Here is a 20274-nt window from a genome sequence, read left to right as displayed (position 1 = left end):
ACAGTTCACATGCCATGATATGATCTGTCATTTTTGGGCAGTGGAGAAACTTCAGTCTTTTCATGTTGTTGAAATGGGGTCGAGGCTACAGTTCTGATCCTTTGTGTTGCTTTCTATCTTGCCAGCGTCTGGTGGAGGCTGCAGAGGAAGCACACCTGAAACATGAATTTGATGCAGACTTGCAGGTAACTGATTATAGTTTGAGTTAAATTGTTTTGTGTGTTTGCTGCCAAAGGAGAAACACTAAGTATACTGGGAACACCAGGGTTCAGAGGTTTGGAGAGAAGGCTCTTGAGAGAATGGTACAGGGTTGGAATAAATGTGCCTATTTTTTGACAAGACAGGACAGTGATCCTCAACCATTTTCCACTATGCAAGTTACAATAGGTGATAACACACACTTACATGCATGTAACCAGGTTTCCTCTCTAATTCTGGGGGAGTTAATCAGTCAACTGACAATAATCACCAGAGCTTTTAATGGTAAATTGATAAGATAGATGGCAGAATATATCCAAATCCCTCTTCCATGGCTGCATTTTAAGTGACTGAAAGCAATGTTGTTATGTATGGATCTAACCTTGAATTGACTGTTAATTATATTTAAAAATTAAATCATTCACAGACCTGGGATTTGAACATCTGCTTAATAAATTTTTGTTGTGGATCCCATATCTAATCATGGCACACCTGTGTCTGATTGAGAAGGACTTTGATGCTGTCATGTATATATAAAACATAGTTAAAGGCAAGAAGTGAATTGAATAATACTTGGAGGTCCCTGTGGGTCCCTCCAGAAGGAAATTTCATCTGTATTGTTATTTTGGGTTTGTGACTTTTCCTCACTGCTAGCAAAACAGGGGTGAGTCTTAATTCCTTAAGTCTGTGCCTTGCTAGAACATATCTCTTTTAGTGCCATGTGGTCACAATTAGGAAGTAGTGTTTATTTTGCTATGTTTTCATTTATATGGAAAAGATAAATCTTCAAGCACAGAAAAAGATGGTGATACCAAAGATAGCCTTTGGCTGTGTCTCTGTCCCATGGTTGTACCTCTTGTAAAAGAAAGCACACTCAAACGGGGTAATGGAGGAAAGTTTAATAAAGAAAATATTTACAGATGTATGGTAAGAGAAACCAACAAGCAATGGTGTTGTACCCCCGGGCAAGCCACACTCCTGGCCTGAAGGAGCAAGGGGAGGGAGTGGTTTCTAGAACCCAGGGAGAGTAGCTATGTGGAATGGGAAATTGATAGAGAGATGGTGAGCTAGCAAGTGTAGAATCTGGGGAAAAAGATACACTGATAACTGTCTCTAGCCTTCTCATCTCTTGCTGGTACCCACCTTTGGCTGAACCCAACTGTTGGTGTAGTTGATTTGGTTCAGACTTTCTGAGGCTTTGAGTGGAAAAGGGTGAAAAATGGGTCCGGAGTGGAAACAGAAAATATCAAGCCCACCATTGGGGGTCATTTTCAGTCATAACACCCAACGTGTGAAGCAAATAGAACCAAGAATGTAGCCAAGCATGAGAGGCTCCAGGGGGAGGCAGAGAAGCCCTGGGGACTGTTGGTAACATCTGGAGAGGAGTGGGGAAGCCAGCCCTGCTCTTAGAGCAGAGCTACAGAGAAAGAGCAGAGGAGTCAGCTGAAAATAGCAAGAAGCACCTTGCCTTCCTATAGGCACACCAGGGTGCATTTGTTGGTCACATTTGTCTTAAGTGTGCCTCCCCTTCAGAGGGTTTGGACTTCTTAGAGTAGACCAGAGGGATTTGATGAAAGCATCAAGAAGCACCTTTTAGGTCTGAAGATTGTAAGGGTCTCTTGAATGCATTGCCAAGGGAAACTATGTCTCCTTGGGAGTTCCAGAAGCCTTTTCAGGAATATTCTGGTTGTAAATGACAGAAATTCAACTCAAATCAACTTAAATTTGATAAGAATCTGTGAGTCCAATCTGATAATAAATAAATAGACAGACAAATAGATAAATACATAAATAAAAGAGAAGGAAACACTCTTACAGTAGAATGCCAACTACTAAATGTAGAAGAAATGATAGAGTTATAAAATTATGGTAATAATTGATTCAGGCAAGAATCTTCAATAGATGCTAAAACTAGCAGGTGAAAGTTTGAGGAAGAACAGGACATTGACAATCTCAAAGTATCTGCCCACAAATTGCTTATTAATTACAAAGGGAATTATAGCAGCTTTATTATGGATGAACCATCTTAGACAGGTAATCAAAGGTAATATCATCAATAATGACACAAAGAAACAAAGTGCCTTCAGATGTGATGACCAGGAAAAATACAACAAAGATTTCCAAAGGACTCTTTTGGAAAATCTGGTGTTTATGGCTCATATAGTCAATTTTTTTTTTTTTTTTTTTTTTTTTTTTTGCGGTATGCGGGCCTCTCACTGTTGTGGCCTCTCCCGTTGCGGAGCACAGGCTCCGGACGCACAGGCTCAGCGGCCATGGCTCACGGGCCTAGCCACTCCGCGGCATGTGGGATCTTCCCGGACCCGGGCACGAACCCGTGTCCTCTGCATCAGCAGGCGGACTCTCAACCACTGCACCACCAGGGAAGCCCTAGTCAATTTTATTTTGAGATCAGTTGTCTGCAAAAAGTAACTGGGTGAGGGAGGGAATGATTAATTGACTTGCAGGATTATTTATCCTTCAGGAGAGAAACAGTGTTCTGTCGTTTAGCTTAACTAACTTTAGTGTGCTTTTTTTTGTGTCCATCTGAAGCAATTGTTATTTTCTAAGAGTGCTCTGACTTCCTTCCTGTGATTGATCCTTTACAATAAAATTCTGGTGCAGCACACTGATTCCCTTGTCAAATGTGGTGATGGAAACACGAATGCAGCATGAGTATCCCTCTCAAAAAAAATAGAGACTGAGAGAACGGGTCTCTGGAGTCTTATAGTTTTTGTTCTCTTGGGAACAAAGAAGATGGGCCCTGTTTTTCCTCCCCCATTGTCATCTGTTCTGTATAAGTACAGACGAATATCAGAGGCTACAGCTGTGGTCTGACTGAGCACAGAGTAGATGTTGAAATAATCTGTCAATATTACAGAGTGTCATTCACTATCTGGACCATGACAGAATGTTCTCTGGGCCAGAGTAAACCATGTGCACTTTTGTGGAAACCTGGAAAAGAGATGATTTGGAGAAAATGGATATGCATCAAAGAATGTATGTATGCTTAGATGAAGGTTTTGAAGCTGTGAAACATTGATGCTGTTATGCGCAAGTCTGTTAACAGCTTGGGTGTCAGCCCCGTTGCTCTTCCTGGGGTAGCAGGTCTGTGTACAGGCTCTGAGTTTATTGCTATGACGGTCCATTAGAACTGATCAATTGTTAATCTGGGTTCCACTGACCTCTCTACAACACCTGCCAGTGGATTGTTTTTATCAAAAAAATTTCAGAGTACCATCTGCTCACCATGAAGTAATGTTGAGGAGGTTCCCGTGCTATTAGCTCGGAAGAGCAGAGGGAGCTGGGAGTCTGTTTTCCTACAGGAAAAAAAAATGTTTTTGTGATATTTCCTAAACTGTACAGCTTCAAGTTACATAGTCTTAGCCCCCACTCCACCATCCCATTTCCAAAATAAAAAAGAGATGCTGGATCTGCCTCTTCTCTCACTTTAGATTGGAGTCTTCGTGTCTTTGCATCATCATGTGCTTTAAAAGTGAAGAATTTGTTTTTCATTGGTAGAATCATCAAAAATTACCAAAAGAAAGTCATGCCTCCTAATTGTCAGGATTTTATTTATCATTTAAATTTCCTCTTACAGTTTCTCCAGAGGTTTAGCCTTTTCTTTATGAGCTTATAGCCTTGACATTGGTAGTCCCTTCTGTAGGTCCTAAAATATGGCACTAGGTTGTTAGTTCTTAACAAAAACGATGTTGGGGCAAGAGACAAAATACAGCCTTTGAAGGGTAGCATATGTGAACAACCCACAGTGCAGTGTCATGCACACAAACCAGAGCTGCGTGGGTTCATTGGCTGGAAAACTTTCTTGTGGACACTGGTGTCGGTTTAGCCCTTGGGCTTGTCCCCCTGTATGGTGTCCTATGGGTTCCAGACTGGCCTCTTGGTTTTGTTCTTTGTTCCCTGATATTTCCATTAGGGCACTTTTCAGTTAGAATTGATGCAAACACAGGCCTTGTTAAAATGGCATCTTCCCTTTTTTTTAACTCCATGCTTTGAATTAACATAGGTTTTTATTGTAGAGCACATATGAGATTGATAATTATAAGAAAAGAGTTTAAAAACTGTCTTAATTATCACATATGATCATTTTAGCATTTCATTCTCGTTATGTTGATGGGGCAAGGGTGGGGTGGTGGGGGCAGCCCCTAGCCCTGATTATCCTAGCTATTGATGATTCCAGAAAACTAGGTCTGCGCATGTAGTATAATTCAGAGAGAAGCCTTCTCCTCTTACTTATTCTTTCTTTTGGGGTTTTTCTACTGGCAGTGAAGAAGAAAAAAGTCCTTTTGACAGTTTACTAAAAACCTGCTTATCTTTGAACTGCAAACATATTTTCTTTGAAAGCTGTCTTAAATAAGTGCCAATTGCACAGAGCTGGTGCACAGTGGGGGAAAAAAAGAATTGTGGTTTTGAATTGTGTATTCTACGGAAACCTTTTTGATTACAAAGTTTTCTATAATAATTTTTCTTTGTTGCTTTGTAAGCAGTAGGCGGAAGAAGCCTGATGACATTCAGAGGGATAACAAAGTGTGAGTGGAAGGGAACTGGGAGGACGCAGTGTCCTGAACATCCCCTCCTGGTCACTGCCAAGCTGCTGTCACCTATCTTGCATGCACAGTGTCCTGATTTCAGAGTTGGGGTGAGGGGTTTGGATTGGAAGTGATGTAGAGACCACTGATGGGAAATCTCGGGGTGGCACAGCTTGTGATACTTGCTAGAGCATCTTCCTCCACCTCGTTGCCACTGCCTGTTGCATTGGGAGGCTGTGTTGAAGGAGAACCCAGGGAGGAGAGAGGGGTGGCTCTGGAGCTCCAACATTCCCTTTAGAACATCCAACATTAGCCACTGGGAGAAGGAAGCCTTTCTCAGAAGGCTTAGGAAGGGCATCTAGCAAACAGCGGAGTAGAGCTGTCCTTTTCCTGACAGCTGGCTAGTGAGGCTTTGCCCTGGGGAAAAACTGTATGTTGTGAAGGAGAGCAAAGGTCAGGTTTAGTAGAAGTACTTGCTGGGTGGAGAAGATGACTGCCCTCACCGGGTTTCTCATGTATTTCTGTTAAGCCCTAATCCATCCTTGCTCTCTTGGACTGAGTGAGGTGTTGAACTCCTTGCTGAGGGAGGAGGTGGAACATGGAAGACCCAGACCCCAGAACTGGAAATAGATTTTTTTATAGAGATAGCTCATTGACTTTTGTGCACTACTCAAGAAAGGTAGGGTTCACATCTATAGGAGAAAGAAATGAAAAGAGAAGGAAATTTTCACACTTTTTGTATTAAAATAAGCCCCTCTTTTCTGATGTAATTTATCAGGGGATGCTGTTTTTTTCTTTTCTCCTCCTTTTTCTTTTTATCAGCTTGGCCAGGGTTCACAGTCTTCTGCATTTTAAGATCTTACATTAGATGTTTCTTAGTTAGGACTTGCCATATGTCATTTATTCACAAGACTGATGTGTAAATAGTTTCTGAGGAATCTTTAAGTGTGAGCGTTTAAAAGTCAAAGTAATTTCTTTGTTGTTACACGCACACACACTGTCATTTTCGTGCATTTGGCTAGAACGTTATAACTTTTACAGAGAGAGCTTTGGTCTAGAGGTCTGAAAATGGAGGTTCTGGTAGTTCTGGTCCCAACTGGACCACTTACTTGCTCAAGGAACTGATTGATCATCCATAAAAAGATAGATTGGGGCTTCCCTGGTGGCGCAGTGGTTGAGAATCTGCCTGCCAATGCAGGGGACACGGGTTCGAGCCCTGGTCTGGGAAGATCCCACATGCCGCGGAGCAACTAGCCCCGTGAGCCACAATTACTGAGCCTGCGCGTCTGGAGCCTGTGCTCCACAACAAGAGAGGCCGCGATAGTGAGAGGCCCGTGCACCGCGATGAGGAGTGGCCCCCACTTGCCACAACTAGAGAAAGCCCTCGCACAGAAACGAAGACCCAACACAGCCAAAAATAAATAAATAAATAAATAAATTTAAAAAAAAAAAAAAAAAAAAAAAAAAAAAAAAGATAGATTGTAATATCTAGATGATTTCTAAGATCTCATTCATCTCTCATGTGCCAAGATTCATTCAACAAATAGTTATCAGTGATGTCCTGTGGGTCAGGCACTGGGTTTTGGATATGGCCAAGAGCTAGACAGATGCTGTCTTTGTTCTCATGGAGCTCACGCTCTAATGCGAGTGACAGATTTTAAAGACATGATGACAGAAATAATTTTAAAATTTTGATCATGATGAATGACATGAAACATAAGCAGGGACTTCCCTGGTGGTCCAGTGTTAAAGGATCCACCTTCCAATGCAGGGGACACAGGTTTGATCCCTGATTGGGGCAACTAAGCCTGTGCGCCACAACTACTAAGCTAGCGCACCTCATCTAGAGAGCCTGCGTGCTGCAAACTACAGAGCCCACGTGCTCTGGAACCTGTGCGCCTCAACTAAAGAAGAGAAAACCCACGTGCCACAACTAGAGAAAATCCCACACGCCGCAGCTAAGACCCAATGCAGCCATAAAATGGAAGGGAGAGAGGGAGGGAGGGAGGAAGGAAGAAAAGAAACATAAGCACAGGGCATAATTACAGTGCAGGACAGGAGACCTTGCCTGTTCTGGGAGTTCAAGGGACCTTGGTGCAAATCCTTGAAGAATGAGTCTTGACTGAGTGGTGACTAGATTTACCTCCTCCAGGGCTAGAAGAAATCTCCCCGCAAAGTTATAAGGTCTAGCCGGGGGAACAAAAACAATAGTTTGTGCATCTCCCATGCATCTATGTGTGTGTGTAACAACAGAGAACCCATAATACCTGTATTTTCCATAAATGCAAAATTAAAATGATTTTATCTGCTTTCCATATAACAGTCTTTCTCACCTAGTGATACTTTATTGTTGCCTCTTTAATGATGCTTATCATTTCTTATCCTGTTAGTTTTATTCATGTGTGTCCATTTGTTGCTTAATTTAAATTTATTCAGAACTCAGCACGTGATAGGCCCTGTTCTAGGTTGTGGGACTTCCATAAACTGAGATGTGACCCTCATCCTCCACGAAAGTTCTAATCTCCCTTTTTAAGATATGTTTCGTTAGTTGTTACTTTAAGTATTACAGTAGGCATCTTTAACTTAAGTGCACAGTGTATCTTGAGTTAATTTACTGTGCGAAGTACCACTCCATCTGAAACAAGAATAGTGCACTTCTACCTACCACTTTCCTTCGTGTAGTCATATATTTTACTATTATATGTGTTATAAACACCGTAAGATGTTATTTTGTTTTAGTTTTGCTTTAAACAGCTGTCTTTTAAAAAATTAAATAAGAAATAAGGTAGTATGTATTGATATTTACCTACACATTTACTGTTTCTGGCACTCTTCGTTTCATTGAGTTTCCTTCTGTTATCATATCTCTTCAGCCTGAAGAACGTCTTTTAGCTTTTTTTTTTTTTTTCCTTTTTGCATTGAAGGTCTGGTAGCAACAACTTCCCTCAGCTTTTGTTTAGCTAAAAATATCTGTATTTTGCCCTCATTTTTGAAGGATAATTTTGCTGGATACAGAATTTTTACTTGACAGTTTATATTTTTCTTTTACCACTTGAAGATATAATCCCATTCTCTTCTGATCTTTAATGTTTCTGATGAAATGTCATCCATCATTTTTATCTTTGTTCCTCTGGATACACTGAGTCATTTTTTCTCTCCTGCTTTCAAGATTTTTTCTCCTTATCTTTGATTTTCAGTATACTATACAGTGTGATAGGTTAAGGGTGTCACTAGATGTGATTTTCTTTATAGTAATTCTGCTTGGAACTTGCTGAGATTCTTGTATATTCTCACCATATTTGGAAAAATTTTAACAGTTATTTCTTCAAAATTTTACCTGCCCCATTCTTGTTACATTTTCTTCTGGAACTTAAGTCACATCTGTGTTTGATTGCTTAATATCATCCCACAGATCAGTGTGGCTCTTTGTTTTGTTTGTTTCCAATCTATTTTCTATTAATTGATCTCCGAGTTTACTAGCCCTTTTTTTTCTGTGGTCTCCAATCTACTGTTAAACTCATCCAGGGAATATTTTATTTCATGTATTGTACTCTTAGTTCTAGAATTTTCAATAAATCTTTTTTTAGTTGAAGTATAGTTGATTTACAATGTTGTATTAGTTTCTAGTGTACAGCAAAGTAATTCAGATATATATATATATTCTTTTTCATATTCTTTTCCATTATAGGTTATTACAAGATAATGAATATAGTTCCCTGTGCTATACAGTAGGACCTTGTTGTTTATCAAATCTTTTAAAATTGTTTTTATTTCCTGCTGAAATTCCCCATCTATGCACCAATTATGTTCATGATTTCTTTTAAGTCCTCAGACATATCTACAATAGATGTTTTAAATTCCTTCTCTGCTAATTCCAGCATCTGGGTCATTTCTGTTTCTATTGAGTGCTGTTTTCTTTTGAAGCCACATTTTTTTTGCTTCTTTACATGTGTAGTAATTTTTCTTGTAGGTTAGGCATTGTGTTATGTCTTCGAATGATTTTTATAAATTTCCTCATTGTAACTTAGTATAGTTCCATTCATGTAGTAGATGTCCTAAAACTACCAAATTTATTGAATCCAATTAAGTTGGATTTAGGAAACAGTTATTAAGGAGATGAAGAGAATGATCAACTATACATAATAGGGAAGACTCCAGTGGTTTAATCTTCTGCACTCTAACAATGTAAGTAGTGAGTACAACATAGACTTCTTTGTTCCAAAAATACCACAAAGGCCATCTTCTAGCTGAAAGAAAGAGAAAAATGCATTTCTGTTACAGAATCTTGGACTGCAAACATTGTTTCTCAAAAGTTTATAATTTCTATAGCTTAATTGTATTGCTACCATCCCCTGTTCTAAATCCAGATAAAAATATTAATATTAACAAATTTAAGGACAGAAAGTGCATCTTTATAGCAATGGTAATTGGTTTGGTTTTGTTTGAACAGTCACCTTACTTAATAGTTCAGAGGAGAAAAATGACATTATTTGCTCCTCCCAAAGTTATCATTTATTTGTCTGTGGAACGTTTTCACATCAGGGACTCTCTTTTTTCTTTGCTACTTATGTGTTTAGAAACCTAGGTCTTTTATCTTTAATTTTATCAATAATGAATAATCTAATAAAACCCCTATGTGTTTCCGCTTTGTCCTAGTCTTTCTTGTTACAACATTCTTTTTTCTATCATGACAATGTATACCTTAATTTGTAGGTAATAGTGTTTAGAGAAGTCTGAAATGTTGCTTAAGCCCTTTCTTTTCCTATCAAGTCATTGGTTCTTTTGTTATTCCTTTTTATCTTGGGTTTTCTCAATTGGGCTTTCTCAAAACTGGGAATGTTTATTTAAAATAAATATTTGTTTAAAACATATTTGTTTTAAATATATGTTAAACATAGTAAAACACCACCAATTCAGACTTTATTAAACATTTCAATTAAACAAATACTTTTAAAGCACAGTTTTATTGTTTCCGCATACACAGTGTGATTGTGATGTTTCAGATATCAGCCAGTTTGGAAAGGGGACATTTTGGGACATCGAGGCCCTCTTGGCATATCTATAGTTACAATTACATAAACACTTAGTGGTGCTGTTAACCATAATATCAGAGTCCCATAGTACATTGCCAGAAACCTTAGTGTCTTTCATTAAGATGGCTGACTGCAGAGGTCATTGGCAGATCCCAGAAGTTACCTTGGGGTCTTTGTCCAGCAAATTCTTTGGCAGCCCTAAGGAATGCCGGAATGCCCCTAGGTTGCTGATTTCATCAAGGGTCTTGTGGTCTAGGAATTTGCCAACTACTATTGATTTTTTTTTTTTTTTTTTTGCGGTACGCGGGCCTGTCACTGTTGTGGCCTCTCCCGTTGCGGAGCACAGGCTCCGGATGCACAGGCTCAGCGGCCATGGCTCACGGGCCGAGCCGCTCCGCGGCATATGGGATCTTCCCAGACCCGGGCATGAACCCGTGTCCCCTGCATCGGCAGGCGGACTCTCAACCACTGCGCCACCAGGGAAGCCCTGAATTTTTTTATTTTATTTTATTAGTTTCTGCTTTATAGCAAAGTGAATCAGTCGTACATATACATCTGTTCCCATATCCCTTCCCTCTTGCATCTCCCTCCCTCCCACCCTCCCTATCCCACCCCTCCAGGCGGTCACACAGCACCGAGCTGATCTCCCTGTGCTATGCAGCTGCTTCTCACTATCTATCTACCTTACGTTTGGTACTGTATATATGTCCATGCCTCTCTCTCACTTTGTCACAGCTTACCCTTCCCCCTCCCCATATCCTCAAGTCCATTCTCAAGTAGGTCTGTGTCTTTATTCCCGTTTTACCCCTAGGTTCTTCATGACATTTTTTTTTTTAAATTCCGTATATATGTGTTAGCATACGGTATTTGTCTTTCTCTTTCTGACTTACTTCACTCTGTATGACAGACTCTAGGTCTATCCACCTCATTACAAATAGCTCAGTTTCGTTTCTTTTTATGGCTGAGTAATATTCCATTGTATATATGTGCCACATCTTCTTTATCCATTCATCCGATGATGGACACTTAGGTTGTTTCCATCTCCGGGCTATTGTGAATAGAGCTGCAATGAACATTTTGGTACATGTCTCTTTTGGAATTATGGTTTTCTCAGGGTATATGCCTAGTAGTGGGATTGCTGGGTCATATGGTAGTTCTATTTGTAGTTTTTTAAGGAACCTCCATACTGTTCTCCATAGCGGCTGTACCAATTCACATTCCCACCAGCAGTGCAAGAGTGTTCCCTTTTCTCCACACCCTCTCCAGCATTTATTGTTTCTAGATTTCTTGATGTTGGCCATTCTGACTGGTGTGAGATGATATCTCATTGTAGTTTTGATTTGCATTTCTCTAATGATTAATGATGTTGAGCATTCTTTCATGTGTTTGTTGGCAATCTGTATATCTTCTTTGGAGAAATGCCTATTTAAGTCTTCTGCCCATTTTTGGAATGGGTTGTTTGTTTTTTTGCTATTGAGCTGCATGAGCTGCTTATATATTTTGGAGATTAATCCTTTGTCAATTGCTTCATTTGCAAATATTTTCTCCCATTCTGAGGGTTGTCTTTTGTTCTTGTTTATGGTTTCCTTTGCTGTGCAAAAGCTTTGAAGTTTCATTAGGTCCCATTTGTTTATCTTTGTTTTTATTTCCATTTCTCTAGGAGGTGGGTCCAAAAGGATCTTGCTGTGATTTATGTCATAGAGTGTTCTGCCTATGTTTTCCTCTAAGAGTTTGATAGTTTCTGGCCTTACATTTAGGTCTTTAATCCATTTTCAGCTTATTTTTGTGTATGGTGTTAGGGAATGATCTAATCTCAAACTTTTACATGTCCCTGTCCAGTTTTCCCAGCAACACTTATTGAAGAGGCTGTCCTTTCTCCACTGTACATTCCTGCCTCCTTTATCAAAGATAAGTTGACCATATGTGTGTGGGTTTATCTCTGGGCTTTCTATCCTGTTCCATTGATCTATCTTTCTGTTTTTGTGCCAGTACCACACTGTCTTGATTACTGTAGTTTTGTAGTATAGTCTGAAGTCAGGGAGCCTGATTCCTCCAGCTCCGTTTTTCGTTCTCAAGATTGCTTTGGCTATTCGGGGTCTTTTGTTTTTCCAAACAAATTTTGAAATTTTTTGTTCTAGTTCTGTGAAAAATGCCAGTGGTAGTTTGATAGGGATTGCATTGAATCTGTAGATTGCTTTGGGTAGTAGAGTCATTTTCACAATATTGATTCTTCCAATCCAGGAGCATGGTATATCTCTCCATCTATTTGTATCATCTTTAATTTCTTTCATCAGTGTCTTACAATTTTCTGCATACAGGTCTTTTGACTCCTTATGTAGGTTTATTCCTAGATATTCTATTCTTTTTGTTGCAATGGTAAATGGGAGTGTTTTCTTGATTTCACTTTCAGATTTTTCATCATTAGTGTACAGGAATGCCAGAGATTTCTGTGCATTAATTTTGTATCCTGCTACTTTACCAAATTCATTGATTAGCTCTAGTAGTTTTCTGGTAGCATCTTTAGGATTCTCTATGTATAGTATCATGTCATCTGCAAACAGTGACAGCTTTACTTCTTCTTTTCCAATTTGGATTCCTTTTATTTCCTTTTCTTCTCTGATTGCTGTGACTAAAACTTCCAAAACTAAGTTGAATAAGAGTGGTGAGAGTGGGCAGCCTTGTCTTGTTCCTGATCTTAGTGGAAATGGTTTCAGTTTTTCACCATTGAGGACGATGCTGGCTGTGGGTTTGTCATATATGGCCTTTGTTATGTTGAGGAAAGTTCCCTCTATGCCTACTTTCTGCAGGGTTTTTATCATAAATGGGTGTTGAATTTTATCGAAAGCTTTCTCTGCATCTATTGAGATGATCATGTGGTTTTTCTCCTTCAACTTGTTAATATGGTGTATCACGTTGATTGATTTGCGTATATTGAAGAATCCTTGCATTCCTGGGATAAACCCCACTTGATCATGGTGTATGATCCTTTTAATGTGCTGTTGGATTCTGTTTGCTAGTATTTTGTTGAGGATTTTTGCATCTATGTTCATCAGTGATATTGGCCTGTAGTTTTCTTTCTTTGTGACATCCTTGCCTGGTTTTGGTATCAAGGTGATGGTGGCCTCATAGAATGAGTTTGGGAGTGCTCCTCCCTCTGCTATATTTTGGAAGAGTTTGAGAAGGATAGGTGTTAGCTCTTCTCTAAATGTTTGATAGAATTCGCCTGTGAAGCCATCTGGTCCTGGGCTTTTGTTTGTTGGAAGACTTTTAATCAGTTTCAATTTCAGTGCTTGTGATTGGTGTATTCATATTTTCTATTTCTTCCTGATTCAGTCTTGGCAGGTTGTGCATTTCTAAGAATTTGTCCATTTCTTCCAGGGTGTCCATCTTATTGGCATAGAGTTGCTTGTAGTAATCTCTCATGATCTTTTGTATTTCTGCAGTGTCAGTTGTTACTTCTCCTTTTTCATTTCTAATTCTATTGATTTGAGTCTTCTCCCTTTTTTTCTTGATGAGTCTGGCTAATGGTTTATCAATTTTGTTTATCTTCTCAAAGAACCAGCTTTTAGTTTTATTGATCTTTGCTATTGTTTCCTTCATTTCTTTTTCATTTATTTCTGATCTGATCTTTATGATTTCTTTCCTTCTGCTAGCTTTGGGGTTTTTTTGTTCTTCTTTCTCTAATTGCTTTAGGTGCAGGGTCAGGTTGTTTACTCGAGATGTTTCCTGTTTCTTAAGGTGGGATTGTATTGCTATAAACTTCCCCCTTAGAACTGCTTTTGCTGCGTCCCATAGGTTTTGGGTCGTCGTGTCTCCATTGTCATTTGTTTCTAGGTATTTTTTTATTTCCTCTTTGATTTCTTCAGTGATCACTTCGTTATTGAGTAGTGTATTGTTTAGCCTCCATGTGTTTGTATTTTTTACAGCTCTTTTCCTGTAATTGATGTCTAGTCTCATAGCATTGTGGTCGGAAAAGATACTTGATACAATTTCAATTGTCTTAAATTTACCAAGGCTTGATTTGTGACCGAAGATATGATCTATCCTGGAGAATGTTCCATGAGCACTTGAGAAAAATGTGTATTCTGTTGTTTTTGGATGGAATGTCCTATAAATATCAATTAAGTCCATCTTGTTTAATGTATCATTTAAAGCTTGTGTTTCCTTATTTATTTTCATTTTGGAAGATCTGTCCATTGGTGAAAGTGGGGTGTTAAAGTCCCCTACTATGATTGTGTTACTGTCGATTTCTCCTTTTATGGCTGTTAGTATTTGCCTTATGTATTGAGGTGCTCCTATGTTGGGTGCATAAATATTTACAATTGTTATATCTTCTTCTTGGATCGATCCCTTGATCATTATGTAGTGTCCTTCTTTGTCTATTCTAGTAGTCTTTATTTTAAAGTCTATTTTGTCTGATATGAGAATTGCTACTCCAGCTTTCTTTTGGTTTCCATTTGCATGGATTATCTTTTTCCATCCCCTTACTTTCAATCTGTATGTGTCTCTAGGTCTGAAGTGGGTCTCTTGTAGACAGCATATATATGGGTCTTGTTTTTGTATCCATTCAGCCAATCTGTGTGTTTTGGTGGGAGCGTTTAGTCCATTTACATTTAAGGTAATTATTGATATGTATGTTCCTATTCCCATTTCCTTAATTGTTTTGGGTTAGTTATTGTAGGTCTTTTCCTTCTGTTGTGTTTCTTGCCTAGAGAAGTTCCTTTAGCATTTGTTGTAAAGCTGGTTTGGTGGTGCTGAACTCTCTCAGCTTTTGCTTGTCTGTGAAGGTTTTAATTTCTCCATCAAATCTGAATGAGATCCTTGCTGGGTAGAGTAATCTTGGTTGCAGGTTTTTCTCTTTCATCACTTTAATTATGTCCTGCCACTCCCTTCTGGCTTGTAGAGTTTCTGCTGAGAGATCAGCTGTTATCCTGATGGGGATTCCCTTGTGTGTTATTTGTTGTTTTTGCCTTGCTGCTTTTAATATGATTTCTTTGTGTTTAATTTTTGACAGTTTGATTAATATGTGTCTTGGCGTATTTCTCCTTGGATTTATTCTGTATGGGACTCTCTGTGCCTCCTGGACTTGATTAACTATTTCCTTTCCCATATTAGGGAAGTTTTCAACTATAATCTCTTCAAATATTTTCTCAGTCCCTTTCTTTTTCTCTTCTTCTTCTGGAACCCCTATAATTCGAATGTTGGTGCGTTTAATGTTGTCCCAGAGGTCTCTGAGACTGTCCTCTGTTCTTTTCATTCTTTTTTCTTTATTTTGCTCTGCAGCAGTTATTTCCACTATTTTATTTTCCACCTCACTTATCCGTTCTTCTGCCTCAGTTATTCTGCTATTGATCCCATCTAGAGTATTTTTCATTTCATTTATTGTGTTTTTAATCGATGCTTGATTCATCTTTAGTTCTTCTAGGTCCTTGTTAACTGTTTCTTGCATTTTGTCTATTCTATTTCCAAGATTTTGGATCTGGGAAATAGAATCTTGGATCATCTTTACTATCATTATTCTGAATTCTTTTTCAGGTAGACTGCCTATTGCCTCTTCATTTGTTATGTCTGGTAGGTTTTTATCTTGCTCCTTCACCTGCTGTGTGTTTTTCTGTCTTCTCATTTTGCTTATCTTACTGTGTTTGGGGTCTCCTTTTTGCCGGCTGCAGATTCGTAGTTCCCGTTGTTTTTGGTGTCTGTCCCCAGTAGCTAAGGTTGTTTTAGTAGGTTGTGTAGGCTTCCTGGTGGGGGGTACTAGTGCCTGTGTTCTGGTGGTTGATGCTCGATCTTGTCTTTCTGGTGGACAGGTCCATGTCTGGTGGTGTATTTTGGGGTGCCTGTGGCCTTATTATGTTTTTAGGCAGCCTCTCTGCTAATGGGTGGGGTTGTGTTCCTGTCTTGCTAGTTGCTTGGCATAGGGTGACCAGCACTGTAGCTTGCTGGTCGTTGACTGAAGCTGGGTGCTGGTGCTGAGATGGAGATCTCTGGGAGATTTTCGCCGCTTGATATTATGTGGAGCTGGGAGGTCTTTTGTGGACCCGTGTCCTGAAGTTGGCTCTCCCACTTCAGAGGCACAGCACTGACTCCTGGCTGCAGCACCAAGAGCCTTTAATCTACCCGGCTCAGAATAAAAGGGAGAAAAAGTAGAAAGAAAGAATTAGTAGAAGAAAGAAAGGAAGAAGGAAAGGAAGGAAGGAAGAAAGAAAGAAAGGGAGAGAGGGAGGAAGGAAGGAAAGAAAGAAAGGAGGGAGGGAGGGAGAAGGGACGGAAAGAAAGAAAGGAAGGAGGGAGGAAGGGAAGTTAGGAAAAAAAGAGAGAAGATAAAGTAAAATAGAATAAAGTATAAAATATAGTAGCGTTATTAAAAATAAAAAAGTAATTATTGAAAAAAAACGGATGGATAGAACCCTGGGACCTATGGTGGAAGCAAAGCTAAACAGAGAAAATCTCACACAGTAGCATACACATACACATTCACAAAAAGAGAACAGGGGGAAAAAATCGAAAATCTTGCTCTCAAAGTCCACCTCCTCAATTTGGGATAATTCGTTGTAAAAAGAGGAAAAGGGGAAAAAATCGAAAATCTTGTCCTCAAAGTCCACCTCCTCAATTTGGGATGATTCGCTGTCCATTCATGCACTCCACAGACGCAGGGCACATCAAGGGGACCGTGGAGCTTTAATCCGCTTACTCCGAGGCTGCACAGAGAGATTTCCCTGTCTCTTCTCTGCTCTCGCAGCTCCCGGGTCTCAGCCTTGGACCTGGCCCCGCCTCTGCGCGTAGGTCGCCGGAGGGCGTCCGTTCTTTGCTGAGACAGGACGGGTTTAAAGGAGCCGCTGATTCGGGGGCTCTGGCTCACTCAGGCCGAGGGGAGGGAGGGTCACGCAGTGCAGGGCGGGCCTGCGGCGGCAGAGGCCGGCGTGACGTTGCACCAGCCTGAGGCGCTCCGTGCGCTTTCCCGGGGAAGCCGTCCCTGGGTCCCGGCAGGGACCGGCAGTGGCGGGCTGCACAGGCTCCCCGGAAGTGGGGGTGGACAGTGACCTGCGCTCGCACACAGGTCTTGTGGCGGCGGCAGCAGCAGCCCCAGCGCCCCACGCCCGTCTCCGGGGTCCGCGCCTTTAGCCGCGGCTCGCGCCCGTCTCTGGAGCTTCTTTAAGCAACGCTCTTAATGCCCTCTCCTCGCGCACCAGGAAACAAAAGGGAAGAAAAAAGTCTCTTGCCTCTTTGGCAGCTCCAGACTTTTTCCCCGGACTCCCTCCGGGCTAGCCGTGGTGCACTAACCCCTTCAGGCTCTCTTCCTGCCGCCTGCCGCAGTCCTCTCCCTGCGATCTGACTGAAACCCGATACCCGAGCCTCAGCTCCCAGCCCCGCCCGCCCCTGCGGCTGTGCAGACAAGCCTCTCGGGCTGGTGTGTGCCTGAGGGCACCGATCCTCTGTGCGCGAATCTCTCCGCTTTGCCCTCCACACCCCTGTTGCTGTGCTCTCCTCCGCTACTCCGAAGCTTTCCCCCTCCGCCACCCGCAGTCTCCGCCCGCGAAGGGGCTTCTAGTGTGTGGAAACCTTTCCTCCTTCACGGCTCCCTGGTGCAGGTCCCGTCCCTATCCTTTTGTCTCTGTTTATTCTTTTTTCTTTTGCCCTACCCAGTTATGCGGGGAGTTTCTTGCCTTTTGGGGGGTCTGAAGTCTTCTGTCAGCGTTCAGTAGGTGTTCTGTAGGAGCTGTTCCACGTGTAGATGAATTTCTGATGTATCTGTGGGGAGGAAGGTGATCTCCGCGTCTTACTCTTCCGCCATCTTCCTCCGTCCCCCCAGCCCTGAATTTTTAAAGTAAAACTTGAATCTGGTGGCAATGTAGAAAGTAGACACCTCACAGAAATTTTGTAATCTCATTTAAGCCTGTTTGTTAATAAAGCACCTGATATGTACACAGATGAATTAATTCTCATGTTTTCTACTTTCAGTTTAGTTTGTGGGGTAGATCTTTATAATATAAATAACTCCAAGTATGCGCATTTGTTATAGTAATCCTAATTCTTCAAATTAAAAAAATTTCATGACTGACATTTTTAGGATAGTTCTCTTTGCTGGTTAATTAATACTAATAGAATATAGGAACAATGATAAGAGTAATAGGTGCCATTATTTAAAATGTATTAGGTATAGGCAGTGGCTTAAATGCTTCCCAGGCATTATCTCATTTAATTCTTCTCCCCACAGTCATGTGAGAGAGATACTGTTATTATCTCCATTTTACATAAGGAGAAACTAAGATTGAGAGGCCACACGTTGGGTCCAAGGTTATACCACAGGGGGTGGGCCAGCCAAAATTCACACCTGAGACTGTCTGGCTCCAAAGACCAATCAGTTATGTTGCCTCATGGAATCACAAATTTTAACAGTAACCTTAAATTGCACTGGACAAAATCTTATAAAGAAATAAATTTAAGATGAAAGTTATAGTGGGTTATTTAATAGGTCTATCAAAAAAAAGGTCTATCAAATACATGAAAAAGAAATTTTCTAGAATGGTAAATTCTGACCCATGAACCTATGTAATAAAAAAATCTCTTAATAAGATATAATGATTTAGTAAAAATGATTAAACATCACTTTACTGGTATTATTAGAAATGGACAGAAGGGAGACATCCCTCATTTGGTAATTGGATCTATTATCTACATAGTAACCACTGTGACTTTTTAAAAGTACAAGTTACTTATTACTTATACTATCTGCTTATACTAAGAACAAGGTCTGGATGTCCCACATACCTTACAGAGCGCCACACAACTTTCTCAAGATTGCAGGTGGATTAGCAGCTACTTCCCTTTCCTTCATGTCTGCTATGTTCCTGCCTTACTCCTGTTCTTTGAGCTCCCCTATTCGATTTGTTTGTTTATTTTCTGTCTCCTCCAGCAAAACATGAGCTCCATGAGAGCAGGCACCTGACATCTAGTCATATGTCCACAAATATTTGTTAGAATTAATTGAAATTCATAATGGTGATAACAATCACTAAAACCCGCAGCTGACTGGTAATCAACAGCATCGTTGGTAATTCATGAAGTTGTCATCTGTTTATTTCAATTAGAAAAAGCTAATTCTTTCTTAAAATAAATACTTATGGCGTGACCAGAAGTGATTCAATTATTGCTGTAACATTCAAAGACATTTTCGTATATATATATATATATATATATATATTTTTTTTTTTTTTTTTTTTTTTTTTGCGGTACGCGGGCCTCTCACTGTTGTGGCCTCTCCCGTTGTGGAGCACAGGCTCTGGACGCGCAGGCTCAGCGGCCATGGCTCACGGGCCCAGCTGCTCCGCGGCATGTGGGATCCTCCCGGGCCGGGGCACGGACCCGTGTCCCCTGCATCGGCAGGCGGACTCTTAACCACTGCGCCACCAAGGAAGCCCCGACATTTTCGTATATTAATGGCAGCTTTTATTGAAGCAGTTGGCTTTTGTTGTTACTTATAATAAATTCATGAAATGGCTAATTTTCTTAATCTAACTGAGAATTTTCTGCCATTTAATATGTAGTTACAAATATATGAGTATTCTAATTATGAAGAAGATAACTGATTAATTATATTTAATGAATATTATGTTAAATGAGTATCAAGTTATTTTATTCAAAAGTTATGTTCTTATAGAGACAACATCTTTAAAATTGGAAAGGAGAAAAATTAGAAGGGAAACATGCTCTTAAAACTCAGGTTTCCTCTCTTGGGCAGGTCCCCACCCACCTTCCTATCTCCCATAATCAGTGCTACAGACACCATATGTCTGTGGCAGGAGCAGCCTCTTACAACACAAGTAGGAATTCAGAGGAGACATAATCAGCCTTTAAGAATGAGTATTTGACAGCAATAATGGGCATGACTTGAGGTCATATGTGAAATCTTTGTCATTTAACATTATAATCTCCTTAGAATACCTTTAAAAGCCATAAAAGTCAGCCCCTTACAGAAAATACTTGATCTGACATTTCACTTGTCCATAGCAAAATAAAACAACAACAAAATAAATAAACAGGCTTCAAAACAAAACAGCTTTTCTCACGCTGGTAAGTCATTAATAGAGGGGGAAAAAAGTAATTTTTTTCCCTTGGAGTATTGCATTAGTAGCTAGGGGCCTTGAAGTTCTGCTAATCAGCTATGTGACCTTGGTTAAATCACATTTCCTTTCAGACTTCATGTTACCTCTGGTAAATGAGGGCATGAGACTGGTTTGATTTTCCTGCCTGGTCTAGAACTGCCTAAGTCTGTGAGGTTGTGATTTTTTACAGGGAAAGGATAGCAATTATTTTTCCATAGAGTGAGGGTATTCTTTGAGGAAATCCAGCAACATCTACAGACATAGCATTGTCCTAAGGGAAACATCTCTGAGAAGAAAATCTCTCTATTCTTTTCTCCCCACAAATAGATATAAACTTCCTACTTTAAAACTGGAACAGAGAAATTTCAAGGAAAGATTTATTTATTGGATCAT

The 20274-nt window shown here is 40.2% G+C and overlaps 1 protein-coding gene across 1 annotated transcript in view; it reads left to right on the top strand.

Annotated features, from left to right (window-relative positions):
- Positions 1-20274, top strand: part of CACNA2D3 (calcium voltage-gated channel auxiliary subunit alpha2delta 3) — a gene marked incomplete at both ends in the record, with an annotated part of 788351 nt that overhangs the window by 231692 nt on the left and 536385 nt on the right. Inside the window, one exon of the mRNA XM_081246546.1 lies at positions 126-185. Coding sequence (XP_081102672.1) covers positions 126-185 — 60 coding nt within the window. The remainder of the gene's footprint in view (positions 1-125; positions 186-20274) is intronic.

Source organism: Mesoplodon bidens (genome assembly GCF_964165515.1).
Source record: "Mesoplodon bidens genome assembly, chromosome: 10".
In the NCBI taxonomy this organism is placed as follows: Eukaryota; Metazoa; Chordata; class Mammalia; order Artiodactyla; family Ziphiidae; genus Mesoplodon; species Mesoplodon bidens.
The sequence above is the reverse complement of the archived record's forward strand: the minus strand, read 5'-3'. Positions and strand labels throughout refer to the sequence as shown.